At 38.3% G+C, this 18,244-nt stretch overlaps 1 protein-coding gene across 3 annotated transcripts in view; it reads right to left on the bottom strand.

The window, feature by feature from the left end:
- Positions 1-18,244, bottom strand: part of LOC121642044 (zinc finger protein 236-like) — a 67,348-nt gene that overhangs the window by 8,244 nt on the left and 40,860 nt on the right. For 2 of the 3 annotated variants that reach the window (XM_041988511.1, XM_041988512.1), the window contains exons 21-30: positions 18,139-18,242; positions 15,243-15,680; positions 13,739-13,875; positions 11,560-11,809; positions 11,256-11,447; positions 10,119-10,277; positions 6,759-6,916; positions 6,458-6,586; positions 6,125-6,319; positions 1,618-1,747 (exon numbers count right to left, since the gene is read on the bottom strand). In XM_041988511.1, coding sequence (XP_041844445.1) covers positions 1,618-1,747; positions 6,125-6,319; positions 6,458-6,586; positions 6,759-6,916; positions 10,119-10,277; positions 11,256-11,447; positions 11,560-11,809; positions 13,739-13,875; positions 15,243-15,680; positions 18,139-18,242 — 1,892 coding nt within the window. The remainder of the gene's footprint in view (positions 1-1,617; positions 1,748-6,124; positions 6,320-6,457; positions 6,587-6,758; positions 6,917-10,118; positions 10,278-11,255; positions 11,448-11,559; positions 11,810-13,738; positions 13,876-15,242; positions 15,681-18,138; positions 18,243-18,244) is intronic. The other variant, XM_041988514.1, reaches the window with a different exon arrangement.

Raw genomic sequence — 18,244 nt, 5'->3', positions numbered from 1 at the left:
CAGGATAATGTACCATGTCACAAAGCTCAGATCATCTCCAACTGCTTTCTAGAACATGACAATGAGTTCACTGGACTCCAACGGCCTCCACAGTCACCAGATCTCAATCCAACAGAGCATCTTTGGGATGTGGTGGAACGACAGCTTCTCATCATGGATACAGCCCATAAATCTGCAGCAACTGTGTGACGCTGTCATGTCAATATGGAGCAAAATCTCTGAGGAATGTTTCTAACACCTTGTTGAATCTATGGCACTAAGCTCTGAAGAAAAAGGGGGTCCAACCCGATACTAGCAAGGCAGACCTAATAAAGTAATAAATTTCTAATACTTATCTGTACTGCCTCAGAAAATGACTAAATGTGGCAGTCTGAAGCCCTCTGCCCACAATATAATATATAATCATCTGCTGGCAATATTTAATCATCAAACAGCAGTAAAAATGGAAAGAACAACGACCTCATCATGCTTCATCTTTCAGACAGTCATTATCTGAAATGAATGGACAGATTTATAGTTTTACTACATAAGTTAAAATGACCCAAGGTGACTTTAAAGATAAATACAACAACACACAAATTAGATGCTCTGTCAAGTCCTGTTTCCCTTACCCCCCCTCAGTCGCTGTCTCTTTCTGTCCCTTCACACTGTCAGTTTTACACTATTATTATCTAAACTCTGCTCTATATCCACGTCTATACAATGTAAACCCCCGCACACAGTGTCATACTACCAAATCAAAGCTACACGTACAATAATAGAATTGCTATATTTCTATAACACTCTCATTTTTCAGTAATCATCCAGGAGCTTTTGTGCACTCAGACCTAGATACGGTCTTCATTACAGATCTTCGGCGTAACCTGGGAGTGGAGAATTGCTTGTGTGTCAGTATATTGTTAGCGTATCATAACTGAAGGTGTACGAAGAGAAAGACTGCCTACTACTGCAAACAAATCAAGTTAACGCTGAATGAAAACAATTAATGCTCAGAATTACGCCAACCTAGCTGCCCTGGAAATAATGGGATAAAAAGTGCAGTGGTCTTGTTTTGGTGAGGATCTAGTTTCCCAGCATGCTCAGATCAGAAGCTTCCTTTCCAGTCGCAGTCAGAGGGGGACAGTTGGTCCACACGCATCCACAGCCATCAGCACCGGTTCCCTACAGGGTTGAGCCCCTTTGTCTACAACCTCTACACCCGTGAATACACCCCAAGTCCAAGCCCACGAAAATCCAACTGCAGTCACCACAATCAATACTGAAAAACACATCTAATGTGCAACTTTCTTTCTAAGGTATGAGTGCAATAACAGAATATACACCTGTGTGAGTCTCTGCTGGTGCTGCCTTTCTTATGTTGCTTTTATTTGTCATTTTATATTAACTTCATATATGAGGTATTGATTGGATGGCACTTTTAAATCTTGTTATACTTGTTAAAATAAGAATAAAAATATTTTATCCAATCTGAGATCTTACTGCTGCCCAAACTATCAGAAACTAAATGGAGTGTTTGATTCAGCTAAAAAAAACAACACAAAAAAAGTAATTGTGAAATAATCTGTGCAAAATCTGTCTTGTGTGAAAACTCTGAAAATTGTCCCATAATCCTCTTACCTGTGTGTGTTCGGTTGTGTCGCTCCAGCTGGCTGCGTTTGGCGAAAGCCTTCACGCAGGAGGTACAGCTGAAGACCCGGGGTTTCTGGGAGCTGGGTGACGGCCCCGGCTGGTGCACTCGTTCATGCTCCTATGGAAAGAAAAAAAAGAAAAGCAGGATTCAGCCATGAAATGTCTGAAAGACCAAACAAACCCAGTGTCAGTTTAGTGTTCATAGTAAAGAGCTTGGGAAGTGCAGCAGACCATGTAAAGTTTAACTACAGAAGGAAAATATTTGGGGTAGTTGCTACAATTCTTTGTCAGAGTCTAACATATAATTAATAGTTCATAAAAAGTTCAATTTATTTCATTTATGCTGTATGATAGTGGTTTAGGACAAAGAAATGAAATGAAAGAATTGAATTAATTATATAACGATGCTGTAGCGTTTTTCTTTTTTCGTATAAATTATTAATTATCATTAAAAAATTATTCATTTCAGTTCTTGTTTCGGAGAGAGATGGTTGCTGGCAGGAATGCCTTCCTATGACGTTGTGTGAAGCTGAATGTGTTTTATGGAAGACTAGCTGACAGCTTTCAGACTGACCCGAGGCGGTTTTTCCAGAGGCACCTGCTGCCAGTTATGCCACAGAAAGTGCTCATTAGCGTCAGTGTGAAATCTGCTAATGCTACACATTTCCACACAGTTTTAAGTATATTCATTTGTGCCTCAGAGCAATACCAGAGTCAAAGATTTGAAGTTTTATTGCTTCACTTCTTTCTTGTCTAAATCTGAACTCATTCGCCACATTCAGCAAAAATGACCATCTGAGTTTGAATGAACGGTTTCCAAGTAGAAACTCATGGTGTGATCCAGCTACGAAGATTTTATGAACTACTGCGGATCCTGAAACTGAGATGACTGAGATGGAAAGGCTGGCAAAAATAAAAATAAAAAGTACTGGGAATTCTGGACCAATTAGAAATGTTCAGTGCTGCAAACTCCACCCCAAAGGTTCAAGGCTGACATTTCCTGGAACGTTAGCCACTGTTCCTGCGGCTGACACAGAGAGGAAAAGACCTCCCGTACCTCTTTTAATCTAGAGTTGTTCCAGTACTGGTTCAGGGTCAGTGCAAGGGCAGATAAGCTCCTCCTAGGTGTTCCAAAAATGTTCCAAAAGCCAGACTGAAAACCAGAGACAATCAAGCTTTTTCAATACTGGGACCCAAACTGTGGAATGAGCTTCTCAAACTGGCCCCCACTCTGGACACTTTTAAATCACATCTTAAAACACACTTTTACTCCTCATCTTGTATGATAATTATGTGGTCTCTGTTGGTCTTTATTTTATTCATTTATTTGATAGGGACAAGTGTATACAATAAACATGTATCACGCCATAACATTTATAGCCAAGGCTAATTCGTAATTTCCTTTTAATGTATTTTAGCCTTTTAATTTCTCTTAGTGTATGAATTGAATTTAGTGTAATCTACCTTTTTAATCTGTATTTTAATCATTAATTGCCTTTTAAACACTTTAATCATTTAATTGCTTCTATTGTATTTTAATTATTTTTTGGGTATTTCGTAGTTTTTAGATTTCTCTGGTTTATTTCAGATATATTAGTGTTTTTTGTGTCTCAGGTTCTTCATCGGATATTAATCTTCCAAAGCACAGATCTTACGTCACTTCAGCATCTCTTCCAGCACATGTCAGACCGTCCTTCCACTCTCATCTGAATTTTCATTGACTGCTTCAGTGCAAGGAGACGGTTAATCTTCACATAAACAATAACAGATTACAACGTTTGTCTCATTTTCACAGCAAATGAATGCCTAAAGGCTTTTATACAGAACAGAGATCTTTGTTCTTGTTCTTGAGGTGGCAAGAACAAAATAACGTCATCATGTTTCATGGTTAATACTGAAAAGCATAAAGTGGAAAGATTCAGCAAGGCTCAACAGATGTTTTTGGGTAACAGCTGGCAGAGTGGAAGTATGAACATCTAGACAGCACATGTGGCAGATAAAGACTTGCTGTTTCATGAGGAATTTATAAACAGTAACAAGCTTTATTAAAACTCTGTTAAACATAGCAGCACAAGATTTTTTAAAAATTCAGCTGTAAATGTAGATTTTAACTGCAGTGCTAACTGGTAATATAACCAAATCCAGCATAGAGTTGGTGCAACTATAGCACCAGTTTTTTTTCTGATTTAGAGCTATGAAAGTAACATCCTGATTTGGGAAGAATAAAAGTGAAGTGATATTGGCTTGACTTTTCTAAACTAAATACTTTATAAAGATGGGCTGTGTGCATGTTTCATAACAGACTGGGTTTCAGTTGTTTCAAAGGCCCTACTGGGTGGCCTCAAGGGTAATAAATGTGAAGAAATAATTGCCTTAGAATGAAAAAATAATTTGGAAAATAACATTAGTTCATCTTTTTTTATGTCCTTTCAGATCATAATTATGGCGTCCTTGATCTAAATGAGCTTTGAGTTGAGTCCAGAATACTAATGTTTATATTGAATTGGCATCATAAAGCTGTATTTAAGTCAGGAAAGAGAGGTGCAAAACAAAGAGACAAGAGCGTTGACAGGAAAACAGGCAACAACACTGCCACAGCATCAAGTCTAAGAAAAAAAGTCAAGAGCGTGTTTTTGCACTTGTGGAGGGAGTACTGAACCCATTCAGACCAGAGATGCTCTTTAAAGAAAATAACCAGATAGAGTTTAAAAAAACCAAGAGCTAAAATGTGGGGAATTTCTTAGAGATTTAACAGAACGGTGAATGTCCAGAAATCGTCCTCTTTCACCCGCTGACATGCTGCTGCATTACAGCCAAACATCACCACTTTGTTCCTGCATGCACAAAATAAATTATTCCAGAAGTTTTGTTTTTTTTTTCTTAGCTGTAACTTTGCAAACTTACGCTTTGCCATGTTCTTTTAAAAGAGGAGAGGTTTCTTCCTGAGAAACGACTGCACTGTCATGAACTTCAACTTTTAACATGCTAACTGCAGCCTGCAGTCTAAGTGCATTTCCTGAGTCTTTCCTCTGAGGACTGTAAAGTCCGACCTTGAGGTGAACTTGCTAAGGCATCCACTCCTGGGAAGATAACTGTCTGAATGTTTTCTACTTAAGAACAATCTTTTTCACTAGAGAATGATGGACTCCAAGTAGTCTAGAAATGACTTTATAACCCTTATCAGATTGATAGGCAGCAACGGTTGCTTGCTTTTGCCTTTCCTCTTTACATTTAAATGCTTCAAACCAGCAAGCTGCCAAAGCAGTAGCTTCCATAGAGGTACTCACACTCCATGGTGATCAATTCATTAACGTGTATTTGATAAGCAGTAAATTGCTGCTACTTATCCTAATTCCTAAAGAATAATTAAAAGGTGGATTAAGATTTTCATGCATCACATTTGCATTTTGGCTTAACTTTATATTTAATTAGTAATGACACAATTTGATACGTTATATATTATTAATCTAACAATGCTTTTATTTTACTTAGAGCTTTCTTATGATGTCCTGTTACATGAAACCTTGAAACTGAAAGTAGGTAAGTCAATGCCCATGTACAGAAACCCTGTGTGGCATTTTTCTACATGTCATGCTCCTCTCTTTCTCCCTCTATCCCTCAGCATAACATAATAAAAATAAAAAACTTCTATAATAAAATAAGAAGAATTTAAGAATTGAAAGTGGGTGAACTTAATTTTTACAACGGCATCCACACCATTTGTACTCAGACATGGCTGTGATTTATCCGGCTGCTTATATTCTCAAAGCTAATCTATCACTCCCTGTCAAGCAAAAAAGAAAGAGCTAAAATTAAAGTTAGTGTTAGTCATTAATTTTTCAATCTGACTTTAATAAAATTGTCAAATTATTATCCACACTCTTACCAAAATGAAAAACAACACCTCTACTAATTTATCTCTCATCAATCTAAAGCTCATATCCAAGTTTTGAAGGGAGACTAATGAGTAGCCAGGGGACCTGGAGAGAAGGAGCTCAGTTGTGTTTACTCTGACACCCACCTAATCCCAGCATCATTATTCTTAATAAAAAAACTGGAACTGCTTAGGGTGTTGAAGCACATATACAGAAGCAAAAATCATTGGCATTTATGTAGTAGCATGACTTCAGGTAACGAGTGTTTCCACCACATGAAGAGGGTTTCTGCAGAAGAGAAGCACACATGCCCCCCTCCATAATTTGGCAGCAAAGCACCTTTTGGTTTCAGCGTTTTGTCGTCAGGAGAGACAGTTTGAGAGTCTGTCTGAAATGCCACTTGGTAACATTCCCATGCTTAAATCAAACAGTGAGAATAAACTTTGTAGATGACATCTCTTTCCTCAGACTCTAAAACTCTCATTTTCTAGCTGAAATACTATGTTGCTTTCATGAGACTCGTCATTTGTACATGCAAGTAAGCATTAAACTATATCAAGCTATAGCTTGAATTTAAAAGCATTTTTAATCAGTTTATCAGTTCTCGTAGAAGTTCCAACCTTGAGGTGCGTAGCTCGTTTAAAGGCCTTTCTACAGACGCTGCAAACATGGCAGCGGTCCTTCCCATGAGCTTGTCTGCAGTGGCGTCGCAGTGAATTGGCGTTCTGGCAAACTTCATTACAGTAGAAACACTGATTCCGGCTATCGGCCTCCATCTGGGGCTCCTTCCCACCTTTATGGCCATCACCAGAATTCTGGATTACAGACATAAATATTAGTGTTAACATGTTTATTTTGTTACATACATGGTGTGTTGTTGTCTCAAAGAAAGCTAAATATATTGAAGTCAAAGATTTTGACAACAATCAGGCATAAAATATAAACACACTCACAATATATCTGTTATCAGATGCTCCATTTGTGGGTTGAGAATGGTGGCTGACCAGTATGACCTGCTGGTCTGAGCTGACTGGTTGTCCTGGTATGCCAGACTCATTCAGCACTGCAGGAAATGACTGACCCTAAGGATCAAACGGCATCCTGGTGAAGCAGCTGACATTAACTATATATGTGTTTATTACCGAACCAAAGTCTGAGATCCATTAATGCTGCATTTTAAGATCAGAAACTATTTCAAATAATAGCTACATGGGAGTGAAAACTGGTAAATAGTTAATTTCTGTTTTACGATACCTGTGTATTGAGGTTTAGAGTAACACCATCCAGCATGCCTTGAGCATCGGCGAGGGTTAGAGTGACACTGCCATCGCTGGCCACACCCCCTGGTGACATCACTAGGCTCTGGGATGCAGCGGTGTGTGACAGAGTGGTGGTAGGTGGCAGACTTGTGACTGGAAATGGAAGAGAGATAATGTCAGCAGCTGGAGACTGGTGGGGAGCTGGAAACCTTTCAAATGCATGAGAGCTTTAATTCTGTCTAATTACTTACAATATTTCTTTTTCTCTCTGGGCTTAACTGAGCTGTATTAGGCTAATAAATCTGCCAACTAAATTTTCAATGAAAAGCTCTTTAATTTTTGCAGATTGTGTTGATTAAAATAATCCCACGCTGAACTGGAATGATTGATGAGGTTAACTGCAATGTGGGTTGAGTGTCAAACCAGTACAGGCTGCAGTACAGGGATTCTTTTGGTGATGGGAAATATCTGCTTATTTTCTTCATGTGCCTGAAACCAGATGGTGATCAGAGCGTTTTTGGTGCTTTGCACTCTAACTAAACAGCTACACGTTCCCGTCAGAGGAACGCCTGACACATCAGTGGTAAGTTACACTCTGATTTGGATCTAATAAATAAGTCAGTATAGTTCAGCTTCTCTGCCACAGTGCAGGTTATATCACATTTGCATACAGAGTGTTAGGAAAGCTTTTCTCTAATCAACAAAAGAAGAAATGCTCCCAGTGTCTCTAAATAAGCAGTGGAAATGTTTTGAGTTAAGAGAGAAAAGTAATTGAAAAGAGGAGGCGAGAATAGAAAGTTGATTACGCCTGAAGTTGACAAAAGAATCGGTCAATGTAAATACCAGGAAGTCTTCTCTGACAATGCAAATCAGTTTTGCTCACATTACAAGTCTCCACGCCCAGGAGACCAAATCACATTTAGAGCTTCCAAAATAAAAATGTAAATCCTTTTGGTAGATGCATGTCCAGTAAAGGGGCTCTAGCACTTCACACATATAGATATAGAATACATATATGGGATACTTGGTTGCAAAAAACAGAAGAAGAAAAAAAAAAGGTTAATTACAAAAAGGCTGTTATGTGTGTAAAAATAAATAAATAAATTAAAAAAATTGCCATTTACTTCGTTATCATTAAATAAATATATCTTCAATTGAGTTCATTTAAATCCAGCCTTATTTGTAGATCACCAGTTCATTACAGTCATCTCAAGATGCTTTAAAAGATATGGTCCAAACCTATTCTAATCTAAATAAATCAAACTGATTAATTATGTTCACATGACACAGATTAAAAAAAAAAAGATCTAGTATAGAATCTTATTTCTGGTTCAATCCAGGTTTTCCAGCATGCAGAGTGACAGGCGACAGTGAAGAGGCAAATCTCCCTTTTAACAGGATGTAAAACCTCCATTAGACTACGGAAGGGAGGCCGTCTGCTGCAGCTGGGTGGTACGACAGAGATAAACATTATTTTTGTCCAAAGAAGTTTCAAATGTCTTTCTTCAGTTACCCAATTCTTAACAGATATGGGTAAAATTTATGAGGAATACTGGTAAAATTGGACCTCTTTATCCGTCGGTGCTTTATGTTTATCTTGGGATCTATCTCTGGTTCCTTAAATTCAAGATGTCAACATTTAAAAGTTAATCAAGGTTTTTTAATGGCAATTTATTTATTATTACTGGTTATTACAGATAATGTTGCAGTAGTATTTATCAGTGCTTCCCATTATAAATACATATATTAAAGTAAAAGCTAAAACTGTAGACACAACGTTTATTAGTACGCCAAACATACTTGGCTAACTAGCTTACTAATAACCTAATAATAGCACCGTACTGTAATGCAGTATCATGCCCAAGTAAACACCTGTTTTTATGGTTTGTTAGCATCATTCTTGCTTGTGCAAAAGCCTCCTAAACTTGCAGGATAGTAGTTCACAAGGACTAGAATTGGAGATCCCTGATCTAAGCATGTATCTAAGCAAAATGTTTAACGGGGCTCTTTAATAAAATAAATTAAATGAACTGGTTTCTAATGCTAACTGGTTAGCTAAAGACAGTTAGCTTTCCCCAACTAACTAGCTCTCACTGCAATAGCTAGACACATAATCTAATAGAAACATTATTATCTGTCACCATATTTTGTCAAACTGACAGCTGTTCACAGAGTTGTTGTCTCGATTAATTAAAAGGCAGTTTGTTCCAGAAAATACTGTTTTATTTGTGAGGCAAATCCACACCAGTTATTGTTAAAAATAGCTAGTGACATTTTATGTTTACAAAGCCAGAGAATGCCAACAGAAGCTGCACTGTTATTTTTTTCAGTTTTTACTGCTAATAAATGTTATTACTCATAAAGTGTTTATGTATGACTTCTTAGCAGGCATATGAAGGAACTAAATACATCAGTGTTTAAAATTAAAATTTAATTGTTAATTAAAATCTCTTAACTCGGACAGCCCTAATCATCATATGGACTGGTATATGGTGCCTTCTTTTAAAAAATATCTGTGGAACTTAAAATAGCTTTAAATAATAAAAATAAACAAATAAAATAAAATAGAAATAAAAATGGCCTCCTACATAGACTTTGAAGGCTGGGACCGTGCATCTGAGTATGTTATTTCATGAAAAGGGCATTGATTGACAGACTCTTTGAGCCTCTCCATAAATGCTTTAGTTTTATCCTGAGATCTATCCCTGACCCAGGAGGCAAGGTAAGGTCCTTTTGAACCAACAAAGGAACCAAGTTTAAGGTTACTGTTATACCTGCTATTATCAATGCTTCTTCTATTGTACGTACACATTTACCTGCCAGCCTCTACAAGGTTTATAATTACTATAAAGAATACTATAACTGTTAATATTATTCATGTTACTAGTCATTATGAGTTCAATTAGTTTCTGATTTTACTAAAAGAGTCTATTTTCTTAATGCAACCACAGATTTTGATCAAACATTTTGAGATTATTCTTTGTTTTGTCAAAGAAGTATCAGAAGGTAGGGCAAGCTTGAAGAATCCAGGCAGCTGAAAAGGAGCATGTCGGGCAGTGAGTGAAGCAAAACAGCTTTTATTTTGTGCAACTTTGAAAATGTCTGAAGTGCAAATGGAGGTTTGAGACTATCCTTGCTCTATTCCCTCTAGTATCACTTAAAGATCTAGCTTTTTTCTCCTCACACCAAAAGCTGGCACTGCTACTTGCATGAAGGCCAAACAGCTGTTTCAGGGACTGTGTAACAAATAAAGTACATGATCAGGAGAAAATGCTAAACTTTCTTCTTTTCCTCTCTCTCTAAAAGTAGATACACATTTAGTCCAAGAGAAATTCAGATCAATTATAGTCCTAACCTGTCATTCCAGCATTGGTGGGGCTTTGAGGTAGAAGGTGGTCATTGGTGACGGTCAGGGTCGCGTTGCCCGGCTGACTCGTTAGTGGAGATGCCAGTCGGATACTCCCGTTCATCTCTACACCATTGGGATTGTTATGCTGGGTGAGCAGGTCTTGACCTGTAAAAAGTTTTCAGGAAAATATATATTTGAGACTGTCAGACGTGGACCAAATAAAATATTATTTTCAGGTTTTCAACAACAACCAAGGTAAGTTTAGGACTTCTTAATAGATTTTCATGCCCCCTACTGAATAAGAAAAAGGTGTGGAAGCATTGTGCTTGCAGGGCTCAAATAGGTGTATTATTAACAATATAACTATTGCTGTTACTGTTATTGCTCACAAAAAATAAAAAACAAAATGTCCTTTAAACCTTCATAACAGAATTTTCTTCATCTATTGTCTGGGTTAATGTGTTTTAGGAAGTTATTTATCCAAAAGTCAAATTAAAATCCAGTAGATTATAATATCACTTATAAAAATGTCAAAACTTTAATAACTGGCAGAGTCTGGAGGAATGAATCTATATGTTTAATCTACATTTTGCAATATTCACTCATTATGACAGAATGGACTTCCTGATTTTTAATTACTTAAAAATCAATCACCAAAGAAAAAAAATAGATAATATCAGTTTGCAAATGAAAGAAAAATGATTTCTCAAAGCCTTCCTCTGTAGGAGAAAGACAAATGACTCAGATTTCTGAGTCTGGGAAGTGTCTACAGGTAATTCACAGCTGCTCATGCAGGAATGATCTGTCTCCACATTGTGGGCTTTGAAAACTTTCCTCTGCACAGAGAATAAAACATATATCCCCAGCCGATATACAGTGGAAGGGACAAACTTGACACATCATTCACAATCACCAAAGTTGTGGCTTAAAATCTGGATTTGTGAGCATCTTCAAACAGAGATACAGGGCTGTGAGTTCTTTCTATCTCTGCCTGCTAGCATGTTTGTCTGGGTGAGGAATCAATAAACATCACGATCCTTGAGGGAATTTCTCTTTCATGTTTGTTTGTTATTGACGGTCTGTGGTAGGACTCTGAGCTGGTAGAAAAACAGGTTCAGCCAACTTTTATCCAGCTGTCTGCACCTGATATTGTGAGAGTAATCTCCTGATGGTTTCCTGCAGCTGTGGTGGAACCAGCAGCTGAAGCCTGGGCATGGACCTGGGCAAGAGCTTGAGTCAGGCTGGAATTGTTGATGGTCAGCGTTATCTCCTGGCTGCTGTTACCTCCTGCCACTAACCCAGAGCTGCCCATGACATGGTTCAGGTCCTGGGAGCCTGCACAAGCCACAGACAAGCAGAGGTGGTTACTCAACTCGCAACAAAGAGTGTCGATTAAGGTTGTTTTTTTATTTATATATTTCTCCCCGGCAAATGATGCCTCATGCACCTGTAGTATCCTGTTCTGACAGTCCAGCCATTGAGACTTGCGGAGGGGTGATCGTAGACGGCTGCAAGGCCAAGCTGGTCAGAGGGTGGATGATGACGTTGGCAGACACCGAGGGGTCAGTTGTAGACATGAGCTGGCTGCCTGAGTGGGGTACAAGGCTGGTGTCCACACTCAGGGGTTGAGAGAGGAGACCACCCTGCTGTAAGGTCTGCTGGAGGAGGGTATGGTCAATCTGTGAAGGAAAGAGGCACTTCAGATTAAAATAGAGAGAAAGATGAAGTGGAACAGGAGTGTTCACAGAGTGTTCTCTTAATTTTTTTTAGAAGTGTACTTCTTCAAGTTTTATAACCTAAACTTATCTTAAAATAAATATATAAAAAAATTAAAAATAAAAAAAAACTCAGAAATCTGGCTGCTCTACTAACTCTGGTCAGACAGGAAACAAACTCAAAGGTCGGTGTGAACGAAACCCAGAGGCTTTTTGTTGAGATAGAAGAACCTTTCAAAAGGTCACAATTTGTGCAGGACTCAACTGGTACAGAGGTCAGAGAGAAGTCAGTTGTTAGTAAAATAAACAGAACAGCTCAATGGAATTCTTTTTATGGCACCTGAAGAGTCAAAATCCCAATGAAATGATCTGGCTACGGTTACCAAAAGTGTGTAAAAGGACACCAGACATAAAGCATCACCACAATACAACCACGTATATTCAAACATGGCAACAGCAGCATCATTCTCTAATTCTGTAATATACACTTTTACACTGAAATCCTTAAAATTAAGCGAAAATATTTTAATGTGAAGTTTTCAACAAAGAAAATGCAAAGCAGAAAAACAAAACTAGACTTCAAAACGTTTGTGCTTCAATGCTCCCTCAACTGAGCTTCCAAAGGAAAGGTGTGTCAATGGGGTCATTACTGGGATGACCTGAGGATGTCACTACTGCCAAAAGTGCTTCAATAAAGTACTTAGTTATGGTTTTAAATACTAATATGAATAGATTTTTTTCCCTTTGGATAAAATTAGAAAAACCCTTCTTAAAGGTGCACTGTGTGTGCATTACTGACATCTAGTGGTAAAGATGGGCATAGACAATAATGGCCATCAGTGCCCAAATCCTTTCTAACATTAACATGTTTTTATCTAAGAGTGGATCCAGTGGCCTCAGGTGCAGCAATGGCTGCATACATATGTACTGTATGGCTGTATACATGTGTACTGTCTTCTTCTGTGTGCCTTTTAAGGCATTACTTATCCCAAATTGTGCTCTAGCACCTATTAAACAATTAAACAACCTTTTTCACTGGATTTAACAGAGCCACGTTGGTAAGGTGCTTTCACAGAAAACACCTGCTTGTATTCAGGGGGGATGTATTTTGGAAAAGTTTTAGAGGTAAAAAACATTGAAATAATCAAGTATGATTATGTGACCATTATCAAATCAAATCCAATTTTATTTACAGAGTACTTTTCATGCACAAACCAACACAAAGTGCTGTACATAATAAAAAGAAATTATGCATATTAAAAACAAAATTTAAAAGCCTTCACACAACAAAGAATATAACAAAAAATAAAAAGGCACACCTCATAATAGTTCACACACAATCCCACACAAACTCACACTCGTACAAAAAGTGCATGTACACTCCACCCACCCACCCATAGCACATTCTGTACGGACATGAAGTCCCATCATTAATTACTGTCTCTGAACCGAATGTACGTATAAAAATAATGATAGAATGAAAACATCTGGCTTGACGCAGCTGAGAGGAAACAATATCTTGGGGATCCAATCACACCGGAAGCCAGCCCACCCACAACCACAGAGGGCACCACCGCAGGAACCACCCAGGTCAAGGTATATAGTCAATATATATGTTAATATAAAACTGTTTAGATTACATACTACACACAGTACATACGTAGTAGGAGAGGATTACTCAGTTAGATGAGGATCTCATGAATATTTTAGCCAAATCCAACTGTTCTGTTAACAAATCAATCTATCTGTTTCATCAATGGGGCGTTTGTCTGCTCTTATGTTAAGGTTTAATCATGATGCTTTAGTCACTGAAATCCACAGCAGAGACTGCCACAGAGCCCAACCTTTCTGACAGCAGATCAATAAGACGTGTGAAAACACAAGGTTCAGTGGCAGGTGTGTGCGCGTTACCTGCAGCGTGATGTTGTTGATGTTGCTTGTATCGATGCCAGAGATCTGGACATTGGGACACACTGGCGTCAACTGCAGGTGGATGCCATCCAAGGTTGTCAGGCTGTCAGGGAGTGACACAGTGAGGTCCCCTGCAGCTGCAACACACACACACACACACACACACACACACACACACACACACACACACACACACACACACACACACACACACACACACACAAGTTTATTTAGATACATAAGAGGGGGTGCACAGTTGTTAAAATCTTTATCTTGAGTTTTAAAGCTTTTAGGTAATAAAGTTAAAACAAGCAAAATAGTTTCCATAGAGCCCTGTTTATTTTTATTACATTTAATATTTAGCTAATATACTAGTTTATGCAAGGTTTTAAAATGTGTTTCGATTCAAATCATAGCAGATAATTGAATCATAGCAGAACAACATTAAAATAAAACTTGACTGATGAGAGATGCCCGTGGTAAGGAGAAGGACAGCAGAGGCTAGAAGCATGACTTCAAACACACTACATGCACTGATAAGACCAAGAGACCACAATAAAAAAATTATATTCCCTCGTTCACCTAATGATGACAGGAAGGAGATAGAGAAGTTTTCCTTTTACAAACTGTAAAATTTTTATCAAGCCTTGTACACAGTCCAAACACTTTTGTTTGTAATGCAAAAAAAAAACAAAAAAACAACAACAACAACAAAAAAAAACCTAATAGTGTGGCTATCTTTACTTGCACAACGTTTCTTGTGAGGTTTAGGCCAACAATGACATTTAAAGGTTACATCTTGAAGTTCTAGATGTCTGAAAATCTTCTTGGTGGTACGGCTTTGTGACATTTCCATCAGCACAGAACCCTTCAATGTTCAGCTGCTGTGAAAGTCTGTTAACTGAAACTTAAAAGTACGTCTTTAATACCAGGAAGATTTAGCTCCCTGAAAAACCACAAGCTGAGCTGAGTACAAACATCATAAGGAATGTTTGGAGGTGCTTCGATTGATTTTTGGTGCCATGTAAAGTAAGATTTGTCCTGAAATTGATCAAAGGGTGGTACACGGAAGGCAGCTGATGATGATAAAGCCTTTTTTTATCCCCTTGGCAGTGGCCTAATAAGACTGAAACGTAAATCATCTTGTCCTGAGCAAGAGCTGATGATGCCACTTGACTGCCAGCCAACAAATTACCAATATGAAGGATGATGGCAATCCCTGCAGCATAATAAATTAATATATTAAAGTTTCAGTGTATTAATCAGCAGTCTGAAATTAAGATCAGTTAATATCTATTACACAGCTGTGTCACTACAGGAAAATTCACCTTACGTGCCTTCAGGCTGACCGTTTCTGATAATTCCCTTCTCTCAAAATGACCACATTAACTGGGTTCATAACAGACTCCTCATTCTCATCTTGCTAAAAATGTTTCCTTATACAGCTCTGCAAACCATTTACTTCACTGAGTGTATTTGTAGATGAAGACGTCATAATCCCTACCTGACATGGAGGCAGGCAGGATGGCCTGACTTACAAGTCCTGGTTGCAGTAAGTTCTGGTCAAACTGCCCAGTCAGATTGGGTGGGAGGTAAATGCTGGGGTCAGAGTTGGACGTTTGAAACAGACCCACAGATTGAAGAGACTCTGAAGCAGATGGCTGCTGTCCCCGACCCGAAGACACCGTCTGCCCACCGCTCAGGTCTTGACTCTGTCTCATGTGACCGGCAGACGAGGAAGAACGCTTGGATTTGCGGCTGTCACAATTCGGTCGGAGGTGACACTGGATGTGTGTTTTGCGGTGGCCTGAAGTTCTGAAGCGAAGATCGCAGAAGGGACATTTGAAGGGCTTGGAGCCGGTGTGGAGGCGCATGTGCACCTTCAGGCTGCCCTTTGTGGAGAAGGAGGTGTTGCACATGTGGCAGCTAAATAGTTTCTGACCTGCAAAGATAGTAAAAGGGTTATCAACCATCAGCTGAATATTGTTGTCGTTTCAAACCATTTTCTAACCTACTTCTAGAGGGTCTCTTATTTTTTATGTGTAATATCACTCCGTTAGTATTGTCCCAATACATGAAAAACACAATTACAAGCCATCTCTTGTACGGTAACAGCACTAGCACACAAGCAAAGCTCAGTGATAATCACATCCTATTGTGTTGGGGGCAGAGATGCTATTTAACTTAGCTAAGCTTTCTTTCATAATTCTCCATTTTCAACTTCAATCTCATTCATTTTCTATTTACAGTCTAATGCTGCGGCATGATTAGATCCACGTCACAGAAAGACGATGGAAATAAAAATATATTCTGAGGAGTAACTCAAACAAATCTGAGTCTGATATATTGACAAAATTAGGCCAAATAACCCTGATTTAAATGCTAACAGAAATTACCATGACCTTTTCTTTCTGCATAGTCAAGCAAGGATACAATTATTTATGATGGCATTAATTAAAAAGACTCATTTGAACAATTTAGAATTTGAGTGGATATTTTAAGGTTTTGACTGAAACAGGTCCAGCGCTGCTTCCTGTTTGAACCTCCCTCTGAATTTTGTGAAAGGCCACAGAGTAACGAGAGTTTATCTTCACAGATGAGCGTGTTTTTGAACAGCAGCATTTGTAAACTCTCTGGATCGCTGGCTGGCTTTTTCCAAACACAGAGCGGTATTTACAAGATTTGTACATGCAATTTCAAGCAAGAGCTACAAACACCAGCTCACAATATTCAAACCACCACTTCTTATAAATGAAGTTGGCAATGCTGTTTTTAAATTCAGCTTTTAAAATATGATGTAGTGAATGCTGTTCAAACATTATTGATGACATTAAAACAGACAGCAGGAAAAGTGGAGGGATATTGAGCTTATGTGCTTCCACTGCTGCTGTTCTTACTGTTCTCTCTGGAAATAAGCAAATTAATTACTATTTAGCTCAATAGTTGGCCTCCATAACCACACCCCCATGACTTGGCAGCAAAGAGGTCTGCATTAGGTAAGTCAAAATTTCAGATTCTCTTGGTATGATTACTGTCGTAGAGATATTATTATTACCACAAGTATTCTGCGTTATTTAATTTCCCAACACAAATCTCATGAACACTCCTTATAGGACTTTAAATTTTAATTAGGGCTATCAAAATGAATGTGTAAATGCAAAGATATTAATCAGCGTGAGAAAATACTATGGCATTTTCTCATGCCATATTAAAAATCCACATCTGGCATTATCAGAAGAAGATGAAGATGATTTTGGGACTTATCACGGTAGTGAACTGAATCCACCAAAAACCACTTTATCCTCCTTGTTTATTAAGCTTTTGATAGTTTTTAAAGTCTTACATTTAGAATTTTATAATCGGGTGTCCAGAAACAAAGTTATTACTGGTTCTATTGTAAAAATCCAAATTTGGTATTGTCTTGGCAAGAGAAGCTAATTTTAGCGCCTCGACACAGCTGCTGATATAATCCACCAAAAACCCCTTTATTCTCCTCATTCATGAAGATTCTGACAGTTTTCAAGCCTTACATTTAGAGGCTTCCCCATTTAATACAACAAATAACTTTACTTTTGTTACATGCACATAAGCTTTCGAGGTGTTTAATCGCGATTAATTGTGAAATTAAGAAATCGATACATCCTGAGTCTACATTAGCTCTTTTCAGTGATGGAGCCAGTGCTTCATCAGCTGAAATAGAAATACCTGCTTCTAAGTTGGGGACTGGGTCCAAACCAGCAGTGGAAACTATTTAGGTGGAAAAACCCACAAAGAGAGACATTTTGGTCCAATAAGAAGTCATGAATTAGCTCCTCCCCCCTGTGCAGAAGTAGCCAAATCCCGGATAGCAGACGAGTTTGGACTTAATCCGGGCTCCTTTTGGCACTTTTGGCCAAATATGAGGAGCCGACCTGGACAAAGATTACAGCTATTTTCTTGTGGGCTACATCTGAAGGTCATGTGTGAGTTTTGGCAGCCACACTCCCATTAAAGTCAACGTCATAAGTCAAGGCCAAATATGGCCCAAACAAAACCGCAGATGTGGGCCATATCTGGACCAAACATTTGTTGCTAACTATTTGCTATCAGTTGTCAAACAAAAAACAAAACAAAACAAAACAGCTTCTAGATATCTACTGACAAACTCATGAGCAAACAGTAGTATCTGAATCCATCTTTAACACACATTCTATCCTCCAAATAAACCTGGAATGAAAACTAAGCCAACTTTTGGTCATTGTAAGAAAATCCATAAACTGGTTAGCCAAGATAAACTCAGCAAGACCTGCTGTTCTTTTCTCACTACCATAATTCCACATCCAGAAGGACCTTTGCAAATAAATAAAACAACAATAACACATATTAAATCAAGCTACAGCATCAGGTAATACGGCACTAACCTGTGTGTGTTTTCACATGGCAGTCCAGGGTTGATTTCACTGTGAAACTCTTCCCACATTCATCACACTTGTACGGTCTTTCACCCGTGTGGATCCTGATGTGCCT

The sequence above is a fragment of the Melanotaenia boesemani genome, chromosome 6 (genome assembly GCF_017639745.1).
Source record: "Melanotaenia boesemani isolate fMelBoe1 chromosome 6, fMelBoe1.pri, whole genome shotgun sequence".
Lineage (NCBI taxonomy): Eukaryota > Metazoa > Chordata > Actinopteri > Atheriniformes > Melanotaeniidae > Melanotaenia > Melanotaenia boesemani.
This window is presented reverse-complemented; position numbering and strand designations above follow the sequence as displayed.